This window comes from Heterodontus francisci, chromosome 8 (assembly GCF_036365525.1).
Source record: "Heterodontus francisci isolate sHetFra1 chromosome 8, sHetFra1.hap1, whole genome shotgun sequence".
NCBI classification, from domain to species: domain Eukaryota; kingdom Metazoa; phylum Chordata; class Chondrichthyes; order Heterodontiformes; family Heterodontidae; genus Heterodontus; species Heterodontus francisci.
Genome location: NC_090378.1, coordinates 45,200,504 through 45,214,895, shown reverse-complemented (window position 1 = coordinate 45,214,895; position 14,392 = coordinate 45,200,504). Strand labels below are relative to the sequence as shown.

General features: G+C 44.4%; 1 protein-coding gene across 6 annotated transcripts in view; it reads left to right on the top strand.

The window, feature by feature from the left end:
- Positions 1–14,392, top strand: part of ccdc17 (coiled-coil domain containing 17) — a 161,110-nt gene that overhangs the window by 112,061 nt on the left and 34,657 nt on the right. For all 6 annotated transcript variants that reach the window (XM_068037062.1, XM_068037061.1, XM_068037067.1 and 3 more), the window contains 4 exons: positions 4,000–4,140; positions 5,493–5,647; positions 7,234–7,354; positions 13,271–13,387. In XM_068037062.1, coding sequence (XP_067893163.1) covers positions 4,000–4,140; positions 5,493–5,647; positions 7,234–7,354; positions 13,271–13,387 — 534 coding nt within the window. The remainder of the gene's footprint in view (positions 1–3,999; positions 4,141–5,492; positions 5,648–7,233; positions 7,355–13,270; positions 13,388–14,392) is intronic.

The window sequence follows — 14,392 nt, the reverse complement described above, 5'->3', positions numbered from 1 at the left end:
TTGTCGATTGTTGTAAAAACCCCATCTGGTTCACTAATGTCCTTTAGGGAAGGAAATCTTCTGTCCTTACCTGGTCTGGCCGACATGTGACTCCAGACCCACAGCAATGTGGTTGACTCTTACATGCCCTCTGAAATGGCCTAGCAAGCCACTCAGTTGTATATAACCGCTACGAAGTCAATAAAAAGGAATGAAACCGGACGGACCACCCGGCATCGACCTAGGCACCGGAAACAACAACGGCAAACGCAGCCCTGTCGACACTGCAAAGTCCTCCTTACTAACATCTGGGAGCTTGTGCCAAAGTTGGGAGAACTGTCCCACAGACTAGTCAAGCAACATCCTGACATAGTCATACTCACAGAATCATACCTTGCAGACAATGTCCCAGACATTGCCATCACCATCCCTGGGTATGTCCTGTCCCACCGGCAGGACAGACCCACCAGAGGTGGTGGCACAGTGGTATACAGTAGGGAGGGAGTTTCCCTGGGAGTCTTCAACATCGACTCTGGACCCCATGAAGTCTCATGGCATCAGGTCAAACATGGACAAGGTAACCTCCTACTGATTACCACCTATCGCCCTCCCTCAGCTGATGACTCAGTACTACTCCATGTTGAACACCACTTGGAGGAAGCACTGAGTGTGGCAAGGGCACAAAATGTACTTGGCGTAGGGGACTTCAATGTCCATCACCAAGAGTGGCTTGGTAGCACCACTACTGACCGAGCTGGCCGAGTCCTAAAGGACATATCTGCTAGACTGGGTCTGCAGCAGGTGGTGGGGGAACCAACACGAGGGGAAAACATACTTGACCTCGTCCCCACCAATCTGCCTGCCACAGATGCTTCTGTCCACAACAGTATTGGTAGGGGTGACCACCACACAGTACTTGTGGAGACAAAGTCCCGCCTTCACATTGAGGATACCGTCCATCGTGTTGTGTGGCACTATCACCGTACTAAATGGGATAGATTTCAAACAGATCAGGCAATGCAAAACTGGGCATCCATGAGGCGCTGTGGGCCATCAGCAGCAGTAGAATTGTACTCAACCACAATCTGTAACCTCATGGCCCAGCATATCCCGCACTCTACCATTACCATCAAGCCAGGAGACCAACCCTGGTTCAATGAAGAGTGCAGGAGGGCATGCCTGGAGCAGCACCAGGTATACCTCAAAATGAGGTGTCAACCTGGTGAAGCTATAACCCAGGACTACTTGCATGCCAAACTGCATAAGCAGCATGCGATAGACAGAGCTAAGCGATCCCATAACCAAAGGATCAGATCGAAGCTCTTCAGTCCTGCCACATCCAGCCGTGAATGGTGGTGGACAATTAAACAACTAACTGAAGGAGGTGGCTCCACAAATAAACCCATCCTCAATGATGGGGGAGCCCAGCACATCAGTGCGAAAGATACGGCTGAAGCATTTGTAACAATCTTCAGCCAGAAGTGCCGAGTTGATGATCCATCTTGGCCTCCTCCTGAAGTCCCCAGCATCACAGATGCCAGACTTCAGCCAATTTGATTCACTCCGTGTGATATCAAGAAACGACTGAAGACGCTGGATACTGCAAAAGCTATGGGCCCTGACAATATTCCGGCAATAGTACTGAAGACTTGTGCTCCAGAACTTGCTGCGCCGCTAGCCAAGCTGTTCCAGTACAGCTACAACACTGGCATCTACCCTGCAATGTGGAAAATTGCCCAGGTATGTCCTGTACACAAAAAGCAGGACAAGTCCAACCCGGCCAATTACTGCCCCATCAGGGATGGAAAGTCTCATCAACAGTGCCATCAAGCGGCACTTGCTTAGCAATAACCTGCTCAGTGACGCTCAGTTTGGGTTCCGCCAGGGCCACTCAGCTCCTGACCTCATTACAGCCTTGGTTCAAACATGGACAAAAGAGCTGAACTCAAGAGGTGAGGTGAGAGTGACTGCCCTTGACATCAAGGCAGCATTTGACCGAGTATGGCATCAAGGAGCCCTAGCAAAACTGAGGTCAATGGGAATCGGGGAAAACACTCCAATGGTTGGGGTCATACCTAGCGCAAAGGAAGATGGTTGTGGTTGTTGGAGGTCAATCATCTCAGCTCCAGGACATCACTGCAGGAGTTCCTCAGGGTAGTGTCCTAGGCCCAACCATCTTCAGCTGCTTCATCAATGACCTTCCTTCAATCATAAGGTCAGAAGTGGGGATGTTCGCTGATGATTGCACAATGTTCAGCACCATTCGTGACTCCTCAGATACTGAAGCAGTCCATGTAGAAATGCAGCAAGACCTGGACAATATCCAGGCTTGGGCTGATAAGTGGCAAGTAACATTCGTGTCACACAAGTGCCTGACAATGACCATCTCCAACAAGAGAGAATCTAACCATCTCCCCTTGACATTCAACAGCATTACCATCGCTGAATACTCCACTATCAACATCCTAGGGGCTACCATTGACCAGAAACTGAACTGGAGTAGCCATATAAATACCGTGGCTACAAGAGCAGGTCAGAGGCTAGGAATCCTGAGGCGAGTAACTCACCTCCTGACTCCCCAAAGCCTGTCCACCATCTACAAGGCACAAATCAGGAATGTGATGGAATACTCTCCACTTGCCTGGATGGATGCAGCTCCAACAACACTCAAGAAGCTCGACACCATCCAGGACAAAGCAGCCCGCTTGATTGGCACCCCATCTACAAACATTCACTCCCTCCACCACTGACGCACAGTGGCAGCAGTGTGTACCATCTGCAAGATGCACTGCAGCAATGCACCAAGGCTCCTTAGACAGCACCTTCCAAACCCGCGACCTCTACCAACTAGAAGGACAAGGGCAGCAAATACTTGGGAACACCACCACCTGCAAGTTCCCGTCCAAGTCACACACCATCCTGACTTGGAACTATATCGCCGTTCCTTCACTGTCGCTGGGTCAAAATCTTGGAACTCCCTTCCGAACTGCACTGTGGGTATACCTACCCCAAATGGACTGCAGCGGTTCAAGAAGGCAGCTCACCACCACCTTCTCAAGGGCAATTAGGGATGGGCAATAAATGCTGGCCTGGCCAGCGTCGCCCACATCCCATGAATGAATAAATAAATAAAAAATAAACATAAAGGGATTTGGGGATAATGTGGGAAAAAGGCATTGAAGTGGATGATCAGCTATAATTGTATTGAACGGCAGAGCAGGCTCGATGGGCTGAATGGCCTACTGTTCCTATGTTCCCACAAACCTACCAATCACACACTGAGGAATGGTAACAAATACTTTGAGTTATTTTATTATTGAAAATGCACAATATACAAGTTATGGGAGAGCTCTCTATACATGTCTTTCTCGGGATCTCACAACTCCTACAGCATGTCACATGCTGTATGACATCACTTCCTGCAATGATGATGCACAGTTACTATTTACATGTTTCCTTAAAGCAATATCACAACAATACTCTTTTAAAGTAAACATAGTTATTGAAAACAAAATAGATTATCTTTGAAATACTATATTTGAACTCAGACAGATCGTTTAACATTCAAAACTGTCAACAGTTCTATTATTATTAATGGCTGGCAAAAATCATATCTGCTTGGAACTAACCAGTGGTTAACAATGGTTGGTCGGGGGTATTTTCAGACATCAGCACAACTCGAAGTTGATTTTGGAACTAGAATCAAATGATGTATTGTTAATTTATCTTGTGACTGGTTATTCATTTTCAGGATGTGTCCATTATTACATTGTGGTGAGTTGGCTTGCAAAGTATGTTCATAATTGGCAATAATAAAAGATGAAACACAGGTTCAGTCACAAAAAGGCACTCTAGATATCTGATGTTGGAGGTGCAAAATTAAAGGAAAACAATCTTCATGTTCTTCTGTACAAGCATGAAGTTCACATACACTATAGTTTGTGAACAAGATATATATGTGCAATTTGAATGGTATGAGGTAAATGCTTATTCTTTGATGTGCATTTATCTTCTTTTCAGCCTGGTGAACACCTGTATGACATATGGGAACCATATGGGAATGCTACAGTGAGACTCCATCTGTTCATTGGCAGCAGGCCCAAACTTCTCTCCACACCAGATTCTCCTGTCAACACAGACATGATTAAAGAATGGCCTGATGTGAGTAACTGACAAAGATCCTGTTTGTGGTGGGAAAAGTTGTTTTGAAATGTGAAAACATTTTGTTTGCTTTGATTTCATATGCAACGTCTCAAAGAAAAGGATAAACCTTTTGTTCCCATTTGCTGGTGATACATCAAGCCTGACAGGAGCAGAAAATCAGGGAATGAGGTCTTGCACCAGAAATTGCTGCAACTAGTCAATGTTGGCATGCAGGAGGCTCGCACTGCTCCTGTATGTGAACCTCATTTTATTTTAAAAGGTTTAATTTTTTTTGGTTTTTTTATTCATTCATGGGAATTGGGCATCACTGGCTATGCCAGCATTTATTGCCCATCCCTAATTGCCCTTGAGAAGGTGGTGGTGAGCTGCAATTAGGGATGGGCAATAAATGCTGGCATAGCCAGTGACGTCCACTTCCCATGAATGAATAAAAAAAAGTCATTAAACCTTTAAAAATGACTTCAATGAAGACATGTTCGTGTCCCACATTTTCTGATAGCTTGTACCATCGTCACTGGGTCATAACTGGCACACAGTACTGCCCAGCATATGCAGTCAACAGAAGTGAATCCTGGTTCTTTTACAGCTGCAAGTCTGTAGGTTTGGTGAGTAGTTTCTGTTTGCTTTTTTGAATTGACTTTTTGTTTTTTTTTAATTGCATTTATTGATGAACTTTTTTTTTCTCCTTTTACCACTAACACATGGGATTTCCACTGTGATTTGCAACAGCCCCTGTTGTTAGGAATTCCTCTTGTCCTCTGGGAGTTGGAGGTTTTGAAAACATGGAGCTTGGGATCGCGGGGCCAGGGAATGGGTTATGGGGATCAGGGGGCCAAAGGAATTGGATTCTGGGGATCGGAGGGCAATGAATGCGGTTCTGGGGAGGGCCAAGAAATGCAAGGCTGGGGATCAGTGGAGGAATCCGGACAGTACAGGATTGGGGATCAGAGGTCTGGGGAATCTGAGGCTGAGGATTGGGGGGCCAGGAATTGCAGGGATGGTGATCAGGGGAACCAGCGAATGCAGGGATGGGGATTGTGGGTGGGGTATTGCTAGGCAATGCGGGACTGGGAATCAGGGAGACAGGAAGTGGGTGGCTGGGATTTGGTGGGGGTGACAGGAAATCCAACTAATTCCTAGGATCTGGGTTTGATTTTCCAAACATGGAATTCATACCCATGCCAACATAGAAGGTGACAAAGAGACCCAGGTACTCATCACTGGAAAGAAGGTGAACATGAATCATTAATTCGTAGTGTCCAGTTACAGAACAACATTGCAAATGGGAAGGAAAAATGAACTGGTCCGTTAGTCCCTTATAACTGACCTGCATTGTCTACATTACTTAGGTTGTCTACATTCATCATGTGAGGCCATCCCCTCCATCTGCACCATTTAATGCAGGAGATGGATTTGACTTGTACATCGATGGTGCTCGCTTTCTCCCAGATGCTGTCACCATCAGCAGAATTACAGGTCGCATCTTTGATCGGAACTACAACCAGTGAGTACAGGTTGTTTTGTGAAAGGGTATTTTGGAATAGAATATGCCACAGATTTTTGTATAAGAAAATATTTTTGTTTTAATTAAGTTGCTGTCAGAGCTGTGTGGCAAATTGCGATGTTGCAGTTTCCATCAGTAGAGAAGACTCTTGCATTACTCTATTTCACTGAGGGCCTCTAGTGGCAACTTACCGGGCAGGTATTTGTCTTGTTTGATACACTCCAATTTAAGCAATGAAAAACTGCTTGTCCTGTTTGCTTGGAGTATGCTGGTAATGTCTAGCTGTGCAATCAGACCTCATTTTCTTTTTTGTTTATGAAGCTATGTGTCCATCGTGTCCATAATTTTAGGAAAGCAATCTATTAAAACTACTGTGCCTGGAGTGTTATTAGAATCCTTTCACTTGCTCTATAGACAGAAAAGGAAGTGCTGATTAGCAGCGTTTGAAATTACAGTCAGATGTGCCTGTTTGCATCATTATGAAGTCAGTGTACAGTTAGCTGATCCCAACTGGAGCAGTGGTAATTGGCTTTAGTGACTGCAGTTAGAGAGGAGGAATAATTTAGCTAGAGTTCCCACTCATAATGGTTATCTAGTGATCTCTATTGAAAAGTGAGCATGTGTAGAAATTGGGTGAAAACAGGCTTGTCTCCGATATTCTGACGGGTGAATTTGCCTGTTGACTTTCACTGTCTGATCACTTATGCACTGGATGATCCTTAGTGCTGATTAAATCTTTAAGAGGAGGAAACTGGAGGAAATGAGGAAAGTTTAAAAAAAATTAGAAGTTTAAATTTTTGGGTAAGGCTTTATAACAACTCCCTTTATAGCATAGCTGATGCTTGTCCTGACCAATGTGGGACCACCAAACAGCTTTACTAACAGTGTGCCCAAATGCATTTCCCCATTTAAACTTTTCATGTGGAATCTGTGTCCAAGAAGGTGCCACATTGCTCTCAAAATCACTTTGTAAAAATTGTAATACTGGAGAAATACAAGAACCTGGGGGTTTACAAGATGGATTATTTTGCAGCATTTAAGCTTAAGATAGTTAGATACAAATGTTCACAATCTTGCCCATCTTTCCTGACTTTCTGTCCTTTCTGATTAGACAGGCAGGAAAAGTTAAAAATCAGGAAAAGCAAAGCACCACAAAGCCACAGCAAAATACTCAAAATTATTGGTGTAGTCCCATAATTGTGTCATTTCCTTATTTCCATGAGGCGGAGGATTGACTCACCTTCCTTCCCTTTCAGTTGAATTTATACGATGGCTGTAAAAAAAAAAAGAGCAGATTCCTGTCCTGCCCCATATTCCTCACCTTTCTACCCTGATTGTATCATTTTTATCCAAAGAAATTCTGAGATAATTGGTAAAGTTTCTGCTCCTTAAAATGTTTAACAATTATGCCAGTTTCATTTTAAGTGACTGCAGATATAAAATGAACTAGACACTGATTAATGGTGCTAAATTAATGTGTTTTGTGAATTGATAAATAAATTCTGGTGATATCTAAACTTCTCAGTCATGTACAACTTCACACAAAATAATTTTCAACATACCTTTTTATTTCCATTTTGTCAAAGATTTGGCCCAGATATAGCTACAGGGATTGACTTGAACAGCAACATATTTGAGCCCTTTTACAATTACCGTGCAGAATTCAGGAACCCAAGAATGCCGCCGTCAGCCACGTTGTTACTGAAGGTAACCATGCGTTCACAATTGTCTACTACATATTGGCAGAAAGAAATGGATCCCGTAAGTATATAGTGGAATATGTAGAAATAACTAAAGGCACAATACATTGGGCACTAACTAAAGCAGCAAGGGATCAGGAAATGATACCAGAGATTGATTTTAAATCTCTGTCAGTGAATGGGTTTTGAGTGAGTTAAAATTGGTCTCTATATTTGGATTAACATGTCAAATCAATATAGGTTAGCAATAAATAAATAGAATGCTTAATTATATTGCTAGGTTACTTAAATATAAATTTGGCAGATACCATGCTAAAACTGTATAGTACTCGAGGCCTGGACAACGTACGTCAGCCAAGAGCGACGTCTCAATTCATTCCATCTTCGCTGCCTCCGGAGAATCCTTGGCATCAGGTGGCAGGACCGTATCTCCAACACAGAAGTCCTCAAGGCGGCCAACATCCCCAGAATATACATCCTACTGAGCCAGCAGCGCTTGAGATGGCTTGGCCATGTGAGCCACATGGAAGATGGCAGGATCCCCAAGGACACATTGTACAGCGAGCTCGTCACTGGTACCAGACCCACCGGCCGTTCATGTCTCCGCTTTAAAGACGTCTGCAAACGCGACATGAAGTCCTGTGACATTGATCACAAGTCGTGGGAGTCAATTGCCAGCGATCGCCAAAGCTAGCGGGCAACCATAAAGGCGGGGCTAAAGTGTGGCGAGTCGAAGAGACTTAGCAGTTGGCAGGAAAAAAGACAGAAGCGCAAGGGGAGAGCCAACTGTGTAACAGCCCCGACAACCAATTTTATCTGCAGCACCTGTGGAAGAGTCTGTCACTCTAGAATTGGCCTTTATAGCCACTCCAGGCGCTGCTCCACAAACCACTGACCACCTCCAGGCGCTTACCCATTGTCTCTTGAGACAAGGAGGCCAAAGAGAAAGAGAACTCGGGCTAAACTGCACATTTCGCACTGTGTTCTGTTTTGATTAACAAAGCACTAAATACACATTCAAGTCATGGAAGTGGTGCAGAATAGATCCACAATTCTGATTCCTAATGTCAAAGAGTTGAATTCTGAGGAGAGGCTGGAGAAACTGGAGCTCTTTAGCCCTGAAAAGAGGTGACTGAGAAAAGAACCTTAAAGATGTATACAGGAGATTAAAAGACATAGATGAGGTTAATCTGAAGCATTACTTCATGTTATGCCAGGATTGTAGAAGGGAAGGTAGTCCAAAACTAGTGGAAGAAAATTTAAGGACAGAAGTCAGGAAGAACCTCTTCATGCAAAGAGTGAATGGTTTTCCGGATATGATACTGGAGGTGAAAATTGTAATGAGAAACTTTTTATGTTATCTGATGCAACATTAATGAGATGCGTAGAGTTCAGTTGATTGAAGATCTCAAACAAGTTTATTAAACAGCTTCCTAATATATACAGTGTAGAACTATCTCTGTACAGGACTTGCCTCTTGGTGTTACAGTTACAGAGTGCGACTGGCATGTCGTCTCATGACTGCATCCTGGTACTTAGCTCATTAGCGTACGAAGATCTTAAAGGGACATCACACTTGAAGGCAATCACACAGCAAAAATGGGCTCATTCAAGAGACAAGTGATATAAATGGGGGAAAGTAGATCTTTATTCTGGATGAAAGAGCTTGATTGGCATGCTTCAGCTGTATCTATCTTGTGAACACAGGTGTATACTTTGTAGCACAGTACATTGGGCACTAAAACACAAATATCACACCAGTGGAAAGTCACCAAGTAGAGCACTAACATTTTTCCAGGGGAAGGGAGAAAGTAAGGAGAATCATTAGAAGTCATTCTTGAGACATTGCTGAAAACATTTTTACCCTCTGGTTGTAGAGAGATGGAGCCCTTCCTGTCCCTTAGCCACAGGTGGCTTAGAAATGCGAAAGAATAATACTGGAATTTATACACTCACAAGCTGGAGTCAGTTTGCATTTTGAGGCAAGCAATAAATGTAGTTGTCATTTAATTTTCATGTTGTGTTTTCTAGTTTATAAGTTTTTTCTAATTGAAAAGAAGTATTTATTCCTTATCCACAAATGATTAATGTCGATAAGGTCAATCTTTATCTAATTCCTGTTAGATTAGAGTATGGTGCATAAAGTGGGATTTTGAAATTAGAACTGCACTGCACGCAGCCACAAGCTGCTCTCTAAATTTAGAGTCTTGGGATGAACATGTCGCTCCCAGCCTCTGATTGAAAGTTGCAGTTTATTGGGTCCACTTTCCTAGTGATGTATCCTGCAACTGGTTAGTTAGAGCATAGTGCACAAAGTGATGGGTTTAGTAAAATGCCAGTATCAGAATGCCATGGATTTGGGGAAGATTAATTCTATTTACAGAACTCAAATCCATTAGGATGGAGGTGATGACTATCAATATCAACGTATCATTTTTAAGGAACAGAAATACGATGATTCAGATCTTCTTTTGAATGTGAAAATATTAATTATAGAAATTAAAATAGCAATTATTATTCCATTTAAAATACAGAATGACTCCAGATAAATAAAGAGTTGAATTAAGAATGGAACCATGACAGATTCAATCACTTGTATTTTACATATTATATATATTTTATGCAACAATTTCCAGTTGAATCGGAGGGCCAGCAGCTCAGTAGCCTCAGCAACACTAGTGCGAGTGGTGGCCAGTGCTGAGACTGCATCACCAGGGAGAGGGCATCTCAATGGCGAGGCGCCCTCGAAGAGAGGTGAGATATTTTGCGAAAGCCAGGGCCAGGCAGGCAACCCCTGGAGATTGGGGGTGGGGGGAGGAGTACTGGTGGCAGTACCTTGAGTGTGGGTGTGGCCGTTGCTACTGAGATTTCCTCCGTGGGCCATGGAGCACTCATCAAGGAGGCCCCCCCCACCCAACCCCGGGAACCTGCTGGGAGGTTGTCAGGGTTTACCTGGCAGTGGCCCCTCCCAATGTGGGCGAAATGCCTGCGGGAGTGGGAGGTGGCTCTTAATAGGACAATGAATTGCCTCAATTGACTGCCTGATGGGTGGCCACTGACAATATGCCATGGTGACGGGAAGACGTCAGGCCTTCCTCCGCCCATATTGCCATCCCTCCTGCCTCCCAGCCTGTCTCCATTGGGCCAGGAAAATTCAGCCCAAAGGCTCTTCAGAAAATATGAGTGGCAACATGAAGAAAAGACAAAACAGCTTCAGCAGTGGCCTTGTAATGTGGCAATTTACCTCCTGGGTTGTTTAACCTGATTTGTCGATGGATATCTGCGTCTGTCAACACTGAGTGCCCAGTTTATATGGGTGGGTAAAAGTGACGGAAAACTGTCTGAATGATACCATTATCCACTCTTTTACATGCATCTGCCTACAGTCTGGCTGGAGCTTCCTGTATTTATTAAAATTGTGATTGCAAACTTGCAACGGACACAAAATTTTCAACTGCTAATGCCCACTTAATACTTGGAAGTTGAGCATTGCTCTTAGGAAAATCTATTGTAAACAAAGCCATCTGTTAATACATTGTAAAAATACTGAATGCATGGAAGTGATTTTACAGCAATAATATCAGTGCATGGCACTGATAATGACTATAAACTGGTCTTGAGATTATGGGTGGAATTTTCCCGGGTAAGGGGAGGCGGGTTTGGGTACACGCGGGGAGCTAAATCTCCGAAAAGTGGTATCAGCTCTGGATCCCGACGTCATCCTACCTCTTCCAGGTTTCACCGGGGCGGGATTGAACACGAGCGGGGAACCCCAATGCAGCTGTTGGGTAAGTAATTAAAATAATTAACTAGCTCATTAAGTACTGTTTTAACCATCAATTCTGGATTTTCCAGTTAGGGCCCCTTTGTTCTGACCTGTCAGCAACTCAGCAGGGTCACTAAAGTTGGGTGCATAGCAGGAAGAGCTTCTTGAGTGAAACTGTCAAGATGAGAAAGCTTTGATCATTGAACTGAAAAGCTATGCCCAGGTGAGAGGCTACTGTTCATATCACTTCTCAGGGAGTGCTTTCACTGCTTGATATGTGATTGCCAACTGCTTTTAAGGCACTTCACCTGTCTAGCACTTTACTCACTTGCAGCTGCACTTTTCCGCTGCCAGCCTTCAACACGGCATAGGAGCAGCTTATGGAGATCCATCTTCCACCTCTGTAAGGAAGTTTTACTACAGTTGTACAGGGCCTTGATGAGACCACATCTGGAGTAGTGTGTACAGTTTTGGTCTCCTTATTTGAAAAAGGATATAATTGCTGTTCAGAGAAGATTAACTCGACTCACTCCTGGAATGAAGGACTTATCTTCTGAAGAAAGGTTGAACAGGTTGAACCTTTACCCATTGGAGTTTACAAGAATGAGATGTGATCTTATTGAAACATATAAGATCCTGAGGGGACTTAATAGAGTGGATACCGGGAGGATGTTTCCTCTTGTGGGGGAGACTAGAACTAGGGGATACAGTTTAAAAATAAGAGGTCTCCTGTTTAAGCCGGAAATGAGAAATTTTTTCTCTGAGTGTTGTTAGTCTGTGGAATTCTCTTCTCCAGAATACAGTGGAGGCTGAGTCATTGAATTTATTCAAGGCTGAGTTAGATAAATTTTTGATAAACAAGGGAGTCGAAGGCTACTGGGGGGGCAGACAGGAAAGTAGAGTTGAGACCACAGCCAGATCAGCCACGATCTTATCAAATGGCGGAGCAGGTTTAAAGGCTGAATGGCCTGCTCCTGTTCCTATGCTGAGGGACAAGAGCAGAAGCCACACCACCGCCAACAACTCCAGCAGCAGCAGGAGTAACACCAGCAGCCGCACCAGCTGCCTTCTCCTCAGCCACATGTCCCTCCACAGGGCAAAGGGGATGGACACCAAGATCCAGCTAGAAGGTGAGACCCCCAGCACAAGGTCTGAGCACCAGTGTCTTAGGAGGCTCAGGTTCTCATGGCAGGTCACTGCTGACATCTGCAGCCTCCTGGAACAAGACCTCCTTCCTAGTGGAGCAGGTGGACGTACATTGCCAAAGGCTGGACCCCACTCCCCACCCACATCGCTGCCTCTCCCTGAGGTTGTGTGCTCTCTTCTCCTGCAAGGAGAGAAAGCAGAGAGTTATGAGTGTTAGAAATAGCTTGTGTGAAAAGGAGGGAAAAACAACATTTGTGGAGGGTGACTGTGAGGCACGGGTGCAAGAGGGCAATAGGTTGAGGGTGAGTATGAGTGCTGGCTGCTCAGATGGAGATGTGAGGTGCCTAGAGAGAGAGGAATGAGTGTAGCTGCAAGATGTGTTGTCCTGAGCAGTGTTGTGCAGGAGAATGCTGATAAAGACAGAGTGCATGGCTTGGCACCTAAAAATATTATTCCACTCAGCTTAACCACCCTCCTGAAGTCCTGAGTCCTCTTGGTGCATTGTCTCCAGGTTGGAGAGACCACGCTTCTGATGTTGACATCCTCGGCCCATGGGGAAGTGGGCGGGGGTGGCCAGCAAGGGCAATCTTCCCAGGTCTCCTTTCCATTCCCGTTGTTGCTGCAGCTTTAAAAATCCATGTACTGATGAACCCTTGTAACGGGGCCTTTAATTAGAAATCCTTTCTTTGACTGCTCCAGGTCATCCCGCCTGCTCTCCCTAATTGGTTGGAGAACCTAGAGGCAGGATGCTAATGCTGTGTCTCAGTTAAAGAGCCTCGGCAAAGCCCACTCCTTCACCATTCGGGTTCCTGACCCGCAAATGGTCCCGCCATTTTGCAAGGAACTAAACTGGAAAAATTCCACCCTGTGTTTCCCTATCCAGTTGGATGATATTTCTGCCTTGTAGTCAGTGTCCACTAGTCTCTATCCAATACTCTTTCAGAAACATCCAATGTGCTTCATACATTGTTAATTATCAAAGGAAATTCCTTTAAATGTGTTGTTTTGTAGGTTTACTCTATCGACCGATTCAGTTTGACATTGGTTCTGATTGGCTGGGCAGCTCTGAATATGTTTGTGGAGTCAGGCTATGAAACAAACCCAACAGTGGATTCTGGAGCAGTTCAGGTAAATAATATTCAACATGCAGAATTATGTAGAGGAGGTTTCCTCATTAAACATTAATGGTACTCAAGTTTATTGTCTTATCACCAATGTTGATTGAAATTGAGTTGATGTTTATAAAATTCCTTTTACCTTTATCCAATACTCCTCGACAGGAAGGGTAGTATGGCCCAATCTATGGAGGCTTTTGTCAATACCATCAATGCAGAGCAGGTTGAGCAAGGAGCTGCAATGAGCTTGAGTAGTCCATGAAAGGATTATTCTCTGCACAGTATTTATTTATTTGTTCCTTCCCACCCTTTCTTTCCTCCCTCCTTTGCTTTCCTCCCTCCTCCATCTCTTCCGACAGCTGCCGTTGGAGTTAAGCAATGATTTCACCAGGCATTGCATCTTTCAACAAGAATCAAGGCACTGGGCATCTTTATTCCAACAGTCAGTGCATATTTCAATTCATGAGTTGTAATGAATAGAAAAAGCAAGCAACCAGTTCAGCTGAAATATTGCAAAGCATTAATTAATATGTGTAATTCAACATAGTTAATGTTTGCACATTCTGTTCATCCTTTTAAGTTTTTCACTGACAAGAAGCTCCATTGTTTCTTTCTGCACAAACTACTTGCCCTCAATGCAGCCCAGCCTCTACCAGTCATGGATGAGCTGGACATACAGCCAACAAAATCGGAACTCAGTGATGCCATTGATTCTCTAGCCAGCGGAAAAGCCCCTGGGAAGGACAGCATTACCCCTGAAATAATCAAGAGTGCCAAGCCTGCTATACTCTCAGCACTACATGAACTGCTATGCCTGTGCTGGGACAAGGGAGCAGTACCTCAGGACATGCGTGATGCCAATATCATCACTCTCTATAAAAACAAAGGTGACCGCGGTGACTGCAACAACTACCGTGGAATCTCCCTGCTCAGCATAGTGGGGAAAGTCTTTGCTCGAGTCGCTCTAACCAGGCTCCAGAAGCTGGCCGAGCGCATCTACCCTGAGGCACAGTGTGGC